The sequence below is a fragment of the Spermophilus citellus genome (assembly GCF_964194105.1).
Source record: "Spermophilus citellus genome assembly, chromosome: 3".
In the NCBI taxonomy this organism is placed as follows: Eukaryota; Metazoa; Chordata; class Mammalia; order Rodentia; family Sciuridae; genus Spermophilus; species Spermophilus citellus.
The window spans coordinates 32,775,661-32,788,006 of NC_138184.1; the positions used below are offsets into that span (position 1 = coordinate 32,775,661).

General features: G+C 35.2%; 1 protein-coding gene across 8 annotated transcripts in view; it reads right to left on the minus strand.

Annotated features, from left to right (window-relative positions):
* The window catches only part of RBMS3 (RNA binding motif single stranded interacting protein 3), a gene marked incomplete at its 3' end in the record, with an annotated part of 671,965 nt that overhangs the window by 131,399 nt on the left and 528,220 nt on the right, over window positions 1-12,346 (minus strand). For all 8 annotated transcript variants that reach the window (XM_081285615.1, XM_081285621.1, XM_081285618.1 and 5 more), the window contains exon 7: window positions 10,832-10,938. In XM_081285615.1, coding sequence (XP_081141741.1) covers window positions 10,832-10,938 — 107 coding nt within the window. The remainder of the gene's footprint in view (window positions 1-10,831; window positions 10,939-12,346) is intronic.

Here is a 12,346-nt window from a genome sequence, read left to right on the forward strand (position 1 = left end):
TTTCTTTTCTTTTTATGGCATTATTGGTAATATTTCATGTTTAATCAGTGGTGTCTCACCATCAGTGATATAGCATACGTATTGGTCAATCCCACTGTGACATGGCTAACTAAGTAGGATAGATAATAAAAAATACTGTAGAGACAGAAGGAAGGACATTCCAATTATCTGGTTAAGTGTTCAATATTCTTCTAGGTGCCAGTTTTAGTTTGGTGCTACCAGAGTTTGTAGGATGTGGCTTAACCATTGTTTGGGTGATTATAAGTCTTGGGGCAGCCTGGGATTGCTAAGAAAGTACCAACAACTCCAATAATACCAAAGTTAGGTAAGTCTGCCTTTTTATATAGTTTCAGCCAGGAGAAGACAGGGGTCATGGTCATTAACCATTCGCCTTTCCTCTTACATTGGCTTGGTATCATCTTCCCAGCTATATGACCCTCCTAAACTCCCCACTCTCAGCCCTTCCCCAAGAATATGTCATCCCGACTTTTCTCTTGACAACACAGGCTAAGCAGTGGATGGGGTTCATCCCTATTACATTCCATCCAAAATTACAATATTGCATAGATTTTCAAGGTTAGCTGTTTATCCTCAATGATCTCAGTTTAGCAAATGTTGAGCCTAGAAGCTTTAAAATACAACACTTATCCAAGCAAGAAAGTTTTAATGCTGAATTACTAGAGTTCAAGTTCTTGCACTAAGATTAGAAGGGCCACTCACCTTAAGCCGACTCTCTAAACTGCAGGTGAAGCATATTAAATTAATAAAAATCACATCTGGAGGGCTAGCTAATAAACCTATTTTGCAAGTACAGCATGTATTATAAGGGCCAATATCTCTTTTCAAGATTGCATATGTAAAGAATCTTCTTTAGCTCAAAGTTAATAAATACTATTTGCAGAACCTGGCAATTTAGTAGATATATTTTAATGTTTAAAAAGAATTGGGTGACTAATTGCTGAATTTTGTGATATACACAAAGAAAATAATGGTGAACTGCATAGATAATATCCCTACTTTCACAGAAAAGGATCTAAGGCTTCCTGAGTCTATATGCTCTTACTAAGTTTTCAATTTCATTTCTCTCTTAAGTATTTTTGTTTCCAGTAGCTCATGGGGACAGCACATCAATTTCAAATATCTGAAATAATTTTTCTAGTGTTAAGTGTTGTAAGATTAAATTGCATACAATATAGCTTCAAAACTATTGACAAGGGTGTATTCTTAGACTTCATTGTCAGGTTTTTCTCATGCTTGATAAGAAGGATGATGACTGGTGACTCTTCAAATGATTAAGAGATGTGTACACCATTCAGAGTAACTTCCACTGAAGGTGAGAAGGCTATTTTGTTGAGTTGTGTCTTATCTTTTTTCTGCTAAGAATGTATCAGAGTGTGTGCTTTATTGTAGTATTGCTAACAGCTTGTGAGAGCCAAATTTGTTTTTTTTTTTTTTTTGGGGGGGGTGATTTACTGGGGATTGAACCCAGGGAAACTCAATCACTAAGCCACATCCCCAGCCCTATTTTGTATTTTATTTAGAGACAGGGTCTCAGAGAGTTGTTTAGGGCCTTGCTTTTGCTGAGGCTGTCTTTGAACTTTCGATCCTACTGCCTCAGCCTCCCAAACCACTATGATTACAGGAGTGTGCCACCATGCCCCGTGAGCCAAATGTTTTTAAGAAGCTTGACAAAATACTCTATTAATGTTCACTACAAGGGTGAGCCTCTTTATCTCCAGATTTTATGTATCATGTTGGTGGCAACTCTGCCATTATATCCAGAGCTATCTGTTTGCCCCTTAACATCAATTGTTCCATATTAATGTGACCCATTTTAGTTCCTATAGTAACAGTTGGTCAATAGCCTTTCCCTCATATGCACCTAGTTCAGTAAATAGAAATATTATAAATGATGGCAGAAACAATTTAGTTTTTTCATAAAGAAGATTTATGAATATTTACATTGGATCAGATGTTTAATATTTCTTAAAAATGATTACAAGTCAACTGATCACTCATAGATTCATTACAATGATTAGAATAAAATGAAATATTTCAATTTTTTTAAAAAAGTATTGTATTTGTTGAGGATAGTAAAAACTATCACTGTCTTCAAGTCTTTAATAATCTATGATTAGCTCTAATACATGTGTTAAATGTTAAAATTAAAAGAAGGAGGCATAAGCTTAACCAATAAATAGACTGGATCCCACTCAATAACCAAAGTTGTAAAACAAGTTTGAGTCCATTTTTGTTGTTCTCAATAGCTCTGTTCTATAAAGTCATCATGAGTATTGACTTAGCCAAACACTAAGTCAGTGCTCCTCATGAAGGGAGGTTTAGGGTCCTCTAAGACTCTGGCCACAGGATTTTCACCAATTGAATTAATACATAGTTTTGTTTCATGTGTTTTTCTGTCTAAAGACACATTATTTAACTCATGCCATGGATTCGTTGACATTGAACTCACAACCAGCAGTACTATTTCTTGCATCTGAATAAAACTTTTCTCCATTTTTTTTCTATATTTTTTCTATAAGGTGCATCCCAGTTTTCTTGCATAGGAATGCTACATGGCACTTCACTACCACATTTGGGTCCATTTTAAACAGTGAAATCCACAATATAAAGCACAAATTAAATGATTTAAATTAACCATGCCCTAAAGACCTAAATTAACCATGGAAAGGATCCTAGTGTACAGTGTAAGAGCTGGAACAAGAAGGCAGAGCATCACCTTGGACAACCTAAGCTAGACGTGTGCATGTTTGGTTACTCAGATTTGTCACCAGTCTGCATATGTCTGTGAAAGACTGTAAACACACCATGAGTATTGGTTCTGGATTGCAAATAGATTTTAGTGAAAAATGTAAATTTGTAAGTATGAACCTGTGAATCAGGAGGGTAAACTGTGTGTGTATGTATATGTGTGTGTGTTTTAAACTGATAATTTCTGAGTTTTGCAAACAAAAGAAACTTTTATAAATGGCATTAATATCACTATTTCTAAGAACTCCCAAAGTTACACAGAATCTGGTAATAGCACCCATTTACATACATACATATGTATGTATTTATTTATTTGACTAAGGAAGTCTAAAGATTATTACATTGAAAACTATGGAGATATGGTGTATGTAAGAAAATTACTATTTCCCAGTTCCTTGTTTAGTTCAAAGAGCTAGCAATCATGGCATTTGATTGATTCTTCTCTAATAGACAGTTGCTTTGAAGGATGGTGGAACATACTTAAATATGAGGAGTACTTATAGCTACTGAGATTGTATAAGCACTTTGGGGGTCCAATTTTATGCTATTATTTGACAGAATGAGTTAATAAGTCATCTTCTTTTCTTATGAGAGTACTAAACTGCAATTTGTCATTTCTCAATAGTGGCTCAGTCTATTCCTCGATTTCTAGCAATAGCTCATGATTAGTTTTACTTTTTTTTTAATTTTCTTTCAACTTTTCCATCCAAGTCCTCTCTCTCTGCCAACTCTTATTAGGATTTTATGATTACATGACCTTCAAGAGAAAACTGGCTACAAACTTGAAAACTACCTAATGTTTCATTGCTAAATAATGCTTCAAGATTTGGCATTGATTGTACTAAAAACCTTAATGTTATGTGGGTCAAAGATACAAATTAATTTCTTTTTTAGGCTTTATAACTTAAGCAAAAACTCAGCTAACAGATTATATTGCCAGTGAATTTTCTTTCACATAAGCCTATCATTGAAGGTAATTCCTATTTACAAATTAAACTAACAGTACATAAAATTGGAAATCAAGGAATTAGACCACTCTAGTCATTAGGGCGCAGAGAAAAACTGACTTTCATGTTAAAATGCCCTGCACTGGTGATCCTGTGGTACTCATATAATAGTGAATAACTGCATAGTCACAGTTGGCCAGGCTCTGTGCTCAGTGCTTTGTCTGGGACATTTCATTCAATCTATCCAATCACTAAACATGCACCTTCAATCCTTCTCATTTTTTTTTTTTTTTTTTTTTGGATGGGAAATGAAACTCACCAACTCTGAAAACTTGCCCATTTTTGCCACTCAGCTTTAACTTTTTGGAATTTGTGGCTTAAACTCTAGAGGTTATCCCCTCAGCCTAAAGTAGACTACCTGACATTTTATGAAGGAAAGCATACAGTATGGAATCCATCAGAAATGGTGACACACTCCATCCTTAAAATACACTAAAAAGTGTTATTCTCAAGAGGTGCATTGGAGAGGGACTTAGGAGTCATCAAATATGCACATCCCAAAGCTCAAATTGCTTTTCTTATACACATTTTCCTCCCTCAATGGTACTCAATGGCCTTGGCTGACCAAGTGACAAAGGGAGACTTTCAAACTTTGGGAAGCTTTTCTGATTTATAACTGAACTTAAATCAAGTTCTAAGTTACCCATCATGAAAAAACACACACACAATTAATATTTAGTAGTAAGACGAGAGCTGATGTTTCTGTGGCTGCTATTTTTGTTATTATTATTTTGGCTTTGGGTTTCTTTCACTGTTATGTGGCTAGAGAGCCAATTACAGTCAATTATTTGATTTTTACAATGCTAAATTCTACTCAGTTCTATATTTAATCTTCAATACTGCGTGCAGACAGAGATCTGTGTCATGTTAGGCTCCCAGGGAGCAGGGCCTCTGTCTATACAGCATGTCCTGCCTATCTTGTTGCCTGCTTCTCATATAGTAGACCCTCAATCAAAGCTATTGACAGATTGCATGCTTTTTGTTTCAGTTGCATTTTCTTCAGTATTTTTTTTTAAATCTTTTTCCAACAGAATTCTTCTCTTAAAAAAATATTTCTGCCAAAAGTTGTCCTACACTGAGAAGTTAAAACAGCAAATAGGAAAAATGAGATTAGAGGAGTTTGCATTCTGAGTGTATATATCTCATGTATTCTGGGCAGAGTCATTTCTTCTACTCACAGTACCCTCCATAGATGAAGTGCTAATCAGTAAGGAAACAGAGGCCTTATGATAACAACAGATGATGATGGTGACAAAAGCAGGGTTGAAATTAATAATTATGATGTAGAGTCTGCATATCCTTTGTTCAAAGAAAAAAAAAGCAAACCGACACCAAAACGGCTAGAACATTTCTCTCAAGGATTATGTTTATTCATCTAGAATTGGAATGTAGGATGCAGCTATTGCATTACTGATATGACTGCCTACTTGGAAATCTAAAGAGACATCTTTGTCTCTGTTATAAGTGGATTCAGCTGGAATGAGTAATTACTCCTAAAGTCTTGAGCCACAACAGGGCGGAGGTAGGGGGTTTGGAATCATGTTTTTCAACTTTGCTTGTACTTGGCCATAGACTTAAACTAGCATGGGAAATCCCGTTCTGCTACATGAAATTTTGCAGGCTTTCATTCACTTACTGGCAATGAACAGAAGATTTTATTAAAATGAGCTCTGAATAAACAAGAGTTATTAGATTTTATAGCACAAGGGGAGTTTTCAAGGGCCACTGAAAACAAGTTGATTTCGTGTCTGAAATCAATGGGTTAAAAGTTGGTTGCATTAAAACTGCTAACCCTAGCATTCAGCCCATCAATAGTGAATTCTGTGAGTGCATTACTGGGACCTACTGATTTGAAGTTACAATACAGTATGTCAATATATCACTTCCCTTAATGGTTTTCAAACTGATGCATCCAGGCAGGACCATAGCAATGTCCTTGTGAAAGTTCCCTTGGTATTGTGCAATACATATCCTGTTCTGTGGTACCTACAGCCAGTATGTTGGGTGAATAAAAATGCATTTACATAAAATCTCTTCAAAAAATACTATCTCATCAGAGGTGTGTTGGGTGTGTTGCTTCACCTAAAACTTATTACTTAATTGGGAATCATTAAAGAAATCTAAACTTTAACATTCCTAGACTACATTCTCCCCCTAAAGAAAATCTTAATTGATTTTTCTCTTCAACATAATCTGTAAACTACTTCTGGGAATCTTAGTGTTGATCATTCACAATATTACATTAGTTGCATTAGCACAACTTTATATCCAAAACTTTGTGGATAACGTTGTTAAATGTTCCCATAGCAAGAAAAAACATCTTCAGAGTGTCAAACAGAGAAAAATGTTTGTTGTTTCTCATTGCTTTTCAATTGATTCTAAAAGGGAACTATAAATAAGATAAAAAATGTCATTACAGTGGTTTGGTCTTTTAATAAAATCTTGACCATTTTTTCACTAAACATCTGAGCTTTTGTTGTGGTATTCTTTGTTCAATTGCTATGTCTCTTGTTTGCGTCCATGGTCAAAACATTATTTCATGGAAATAATTGTATGTAATTACTGAAACAACTGCTATCAATGACATTTACTAATTCAATTACTCTAGGGCTTGGGAAGATTTTATGAAAGCTACATCAGAGGTTTGAACCAGTGAGAAATGGCTTGTTTATGTCTCTTGCACTATTTAAGGACAAAAGTCCAATATCAACATTTGGTGAGAGTACCAAATGCTGCAAATTGAAACTTAGGATATATTTATATTGGAAAATTCTTATGAAAACCCAAAGGGGCAAGTTGCAATAAAAGTGAACACAATATCATTTCAAAATCTGAGTGAATATCATCATTGCAGTAGAAACTTATCCATCCTTAGATTTGATCCAATCTGCTTTACAATTACAGTTGAATAGGTTATAAAATATGCATGCCACAAGTTATAATGTGTTTATGTGCCATGATGGTGGTGGTGGTAGCGGTAAAATGAATGTGTATTTTAGTTTACAATTATCTTTACTGAGAGGGCAAGTTGCTATCAATCAGATCTTATTCTGGGTCATCTGGGAAATGCTCATAGCAATTTGCTTTTTGATCAACTTATCTTATTTGGGATAGAGTCCAATTTGGTGGCTTTACGTAGAAACTGAATATGTCTTCTTTGGGAGCATAAGAGGAATCAAAAAAGAGCTCCTCTTTATATATTCCTGAGATATTTCCAAACTGGTTTGAAGCATTCCTAGTTCCAGACCAGTTATCTCGGGGCGAGGGGTGGGGGCGCAGCCAGGGTTGGGGTGGGCAGCAATCAAGGTCAATTCAAGCATCATTTTACCTAAAGTAGGAACTCAAAATATGGGTTCACATTTAATAAAACACATGGCTAAAGCCTCAGGTCTTTAGGTTCTGAGGATCATGAGAGTCACAGCAATGACAGAGTGAGGCAACTCTTGCACTTGTTGTGACATTAAAAATATTTCACTAGGGTGCTGGCTAATCAGAACCTAATGCAGCAGGATCGGGGGATACCCCTGCTGTGCCAGCCCCGTGCCTTATTCTCTCTGGACCATGGGAGGCTTTGGAGGAGGCACAATTGACAACTGAGGTTTCCCAAGATCTCTCAAGGAGATCCATAAAGGTTCCTCTTTTTCAATGACATGTCTAGATGAAGCTAGATTTTTTACATAGGCTTAAAATAAAATATCATATAGCCACAGGTTGAATGTTGAAGCAGATATGCAAATTTAGTCATCTTTTACAGAGACAGACATTAAATTTGCAAAATATTTAATTATTTCTTTTCTAAAAAATACTTCAACTCTGAAAAATATAGTTATTTTTCATAAAACATACTATTATTGTTTTCATCTGATGGGTTTATTTTATTATTTAAAAAAATTAATGAATAAAAATTTTAAGTGTGTAAAGGGATCCAGAGATCAAAGAATTTGAAACTGCTGCTTAAAGAAGCAATGGAATTCATAATTTGAATATAGAACACCAGAGAAGAGGGGCCTAAGAGCCCCAATCTCTTGATCATTCTATCAGAGTTCCACTTATCTTTGAAAGATTAGTTAATTACTTCAAAATATCCCTGTGTTTTTCACTTATGCAAAATTATGGCCACTAGCATATATTTAAATTTCAAAACCTTGGTAACTTAGACCAATTTATGTGTTTAAAGTTTTCAGTGTTATATTTTTCATAAAGAAATGCATTTCACCAGAATATGCTAATAAAACTATCAAAATGCTACCAAAAAAACTCCAGATTTAAATAATAAGTTAAAGTTGTAATTAGCATATCAATTTTCATGTTTATGGTACTTCTAAAATGCTTGCAATCCACTGGTTTTTTATTTTAAGTATTTATCAGAAATCCTTTTCAGATTATGTTTTCTACTATCCTTTCAAGAGGGAGGAAAAAGAAACATTGTCTTCTGTGCTATTACCTCAAATTCTGAATCAGAATAATCAACTGTTTTATCTTATATAAGACAACAATGATGGAGAGGTGTACCATTGTCTTTTAAACCAAGAAAAATAGATGAGTAAAAATAAACACCCAGAAGGATCTTCTTATCAAGTTAAAATGCCCACTGTAGTATGCAGTTAAAAAAAAATCACCCACTAGAAATTAATTTGTGGCAAGTTCCAGTGAAGCTGAGGTTTGAACCCAAAGCCTTGTGCATGCTAAGCAAGCACTCCTCCAACTGGGCTATATTCCTAGCCTCTAGAGGTGGGCTTTTATTGTAATCAATGTTGCCACAAAGCTTAAGCAGACAGTGTAAATAGTGCCCCCAGGTGACTGAAAGGAGCAAAAGCAGACCTTCTTGTATGTTACTCCCTGACCCCACAACAAGAAGAGACTCCATTTCGGAAGTGTTGAAGTATGGACAAGCAACAACAACAACTAGAATCCCCATGAAATATGTAGTTAGAATTTACAGGAACATAAAAGTTAATTACATAGTGCTTGTGGGATTATTTGTATTATGTTATATTTTGTTAATATCCTTTAGATTGCTCTAATAAGTATAATGCATAAAAAGGTAGAAATGAAAATTATAGAATGAAGTGGAAAGTGATCCAGCATCCTTAGTGGGTCTACTTCTAGATTCACAATCTAGGTTTATGAATTAACATGTTCATCCCCCAAACAAGGTATTTGATAAACATTTTTAATGCTTGCCATTTATTTTCCTGATCTCTTCCTTTACAATTTTCTAAAAGTCTGGAGTATATTTTTTTTTGGTCACTGATAAATTTACTATGGCCTCTTGATTTTCATAATTCAACAGGAAAATCTATAGTCCTTAAAAAAAACGAATTTTGAAAACAAGTATTAGGAATATACTTTTAAGGCCAACATTTAAATTTTAAGGAGCTCTGGGTTATAAACTTGTTCCCACAATGCTTTCACACTGTGGTACATGTGGTTCATCATCCCTGGAGCTAAAACCCCTAGTTCTATATATAATAGCAGGGTGAGAGCTGTAAGTCTACATTTCTGTTTGTTGATTTGGTTTCCAAGAAACATGGATCCCAGTCAAGTGTTGTTCTGTAATCACTATCGACAGGATGAAGGTAATAGCACAGGTACTTGAGGAGGCAGGAACTGAAGTTTCAGTTATTAGAGCTAAGGTACTTCATTGAGTCTTGACTTTGGGGTTATAATCTATGATCCAAAGTTACCTTTAATTTGATATTTTATCCAACCACATTTTAAAGGTCAAGTAAGTCATTCTGACTATGGATGTTTGGTCTGGGAAGGATGTAGTAAGTGCTGTCACAAGTATCTGCTCTCCTTTTGGGAAGAAGGTTACCTGTAAAACACTCAACTCCATGACGAGGACACCTGGATCATTCTCCCACCTCTTTTTACAAACACAACATAAACTTCCTTTCTGAAATGGACAATAAGAAAACTCTTTCCTTTTTCTATTAGCTTCTGAGGCTCAGTAACCAATTCTGTATTTCATGCCTTATTGTAAAGAGTGGTAGGTTCTGTAGATCCTTGAACATAACTATACACTTTTAGAAGGGTTTTGAGACCTTCATGGAAACAGATAGCAAGCCGAGAAACTGAAAATCGGCTAAAAGGCTTGCTAAGAAAAATCCCAGTTTCCTCTCTTTTTTACAACTACTCTCTCAGTGTTGAAAGTATAAAATGCCACATCAAATGCACTGACTCTTCAGTGATGAATGGATGAAGTAGGTGTTTTGAATTAGAAATACAAAATAAATCTCTCCTGTTGAAGCTATGGCCTTGGCCAAAACGGCATTTATTCAAGTCATTTAAACAACTCCATTCCATCTCACATGAAAACAAAAACAAAAACAAAAACAAAACAAAACCCTCATGTAAGCCTAGACATCTTTTCCTTGTCTTCTTTCAGACATAAAGTAACCAAAAGGAATCTATCCCCATGTGACACTGGATGCAGAGAGCTTGCCTCTCTGGCAATTTCTATCAGGAGGGTCAATGCATGGTTAACTGGAAAGAGCTTTCTCTTCCCCTCACTTGTGAAGAACAGAACCATGAGTGCATCAAATTTACTTCCTCCTTCTTGACCAACAGAAATGCCATATTTTAAATTGACATATACATAAATAGAGCAGCAGCAGTGCGTTTATGAACACATGTACGTGTGCACGTAGACAGGACAAAATAAATCCTAATTTTTTTGCTTGCCCTTCTCAATATACATTCAACTCTTAATATGGATTTCAGTGAAACTAGTTTCTTAAATAATCATACCATTCTTTTATAACTATTTTATAATGACTAACCTATTCTTGAGTCTTCCAATGAGCTCTTTTCAGGTTCAAGTATGGTTAAAGACAGAACTGTTAATGTGGTACAGAACCAAAGCTGGTTTTTAAGTCCTGTGTTCTTCCTCACATAATTTTATTCTGGATATATGAAATGTAGGCCTGTTTCTTTGCCCTCTTTGAAGTCATTTGGTTTTCCATGGGACCAAATTTCATCATGGCCCCAGATATCTTCTGAGAGATATTTGTTGCCAAATTTCTGAGCAAAGGTTTTCAGTCAGGACTCACCTCTCCTTCTCTGGGCCAAGGCCTCCCATTCTGGGTATATTTGCTTTGATTCTGTCGCTTCTTTTGTCCTCCATCTGCGAACTTGCACAGTAAAGGCTCACTGGGGGCTGAGAAGATAAGAAACCAATTCCATGTTAGCAAATTCCCCTTAAAAAAAAATAAGCGATTATTTGAGTCACAGTAGTGCTTTGTAATGAAGATCTTTTGAAGTAACATCTTGGTTCTGAAGAAATATTTGGCCTCAATATCTTTTAGTCTCGATTTTGTTGGCTGCTGTTCTAAGTGGGCTTCAAAAAAGTACTGGCAGACCATAAAAGGATATCATAGATGTTGTTGAAAAAACAGTCCGTTGAAGTACAATGTGAGCTCGCTTTAAAAGAGGCAAGCACCAACTTTTACAGTTAAGTTAGAAACATCCATAATCTGTATTTGTGTGTGGATGAATATTTCTCCCTCAAGGCAACTGTATTTTCACTATAGAAACTGCTGTGTTCAATTTTCAAAATAGATGCTTGGGAGCTGCTTTCTAAAAAAAAAAAGGAAAGATTTTGCTAATTGCAATCAAATTAGCTGTGTTTTCTCATCAATCTTTTGCAATTCCACAAAGGCTAAAAGTTGATCCTCCACCCCACTCTTTTCACTGCAATTTTCCAGTAAAATCTAGACAGAATCCCAGGGAGAACAATTATTAGAATATTAAGTGGACACACTTGATGAAACATAGCCAAAGTACGTAACTATAACTCATGACTCATAGATTCGTTAGGAGGTCCTGTCGGACTTCAGTAAACTGATTTCCTAAGAGGAAATGATCAAAACTAAAGTGTGTCAGACCTTGTCTTACAAAAATGACAGTGAGAAAGGATGAATGATGAATCTTTTCTTTCTTTCCAAGTTTTTTATTTGTTCTAATTAGTTGTAAATGACAGTAGAATACATTTTGACATTTCATACATAGATGGAATATATCTTCTCATTCATCTGGTTGTACCTGTGTAGAATCACATAGGTCATGTAATCATATGCACATACAGTAATAATGTCCAATTCATTCTACTATCATTCTTAACCCCATGCCCCCTCTCCCTTCATTCTCCTGTGCCTAGTCCAAAACACCTCAATTCTCCTTCCTCTTTAGTGTGAATTTGCATCCGCATATCAGAGAAAACATAGGATGAATCTTAAACATCCAATAGGGCAAATTATTCTTTGAGATCAGTGTCTCCCTCCATATCACTATTAGACTGTAAAAGAAAGCTATATTGGCTTAATGACTTCGTCAACACATTAAGATACTGGAAGTTAATTTGTTCATTTATTGGCTTGAATAAGCCCAATATTATTTTGTAAGTTTACAGTTTGAAAACCAAAATGAATCACTCCTTTCTTTACTAAGAAACAATTTTAGCTGAAAATTAATTGCAATTAATGCTCTAAAAAAGTCAGAGTTATTAAAGCTCTGACTTCCATGATTTTGTGAAACTACAGATATCACACAAGATAAAGAGGACATCA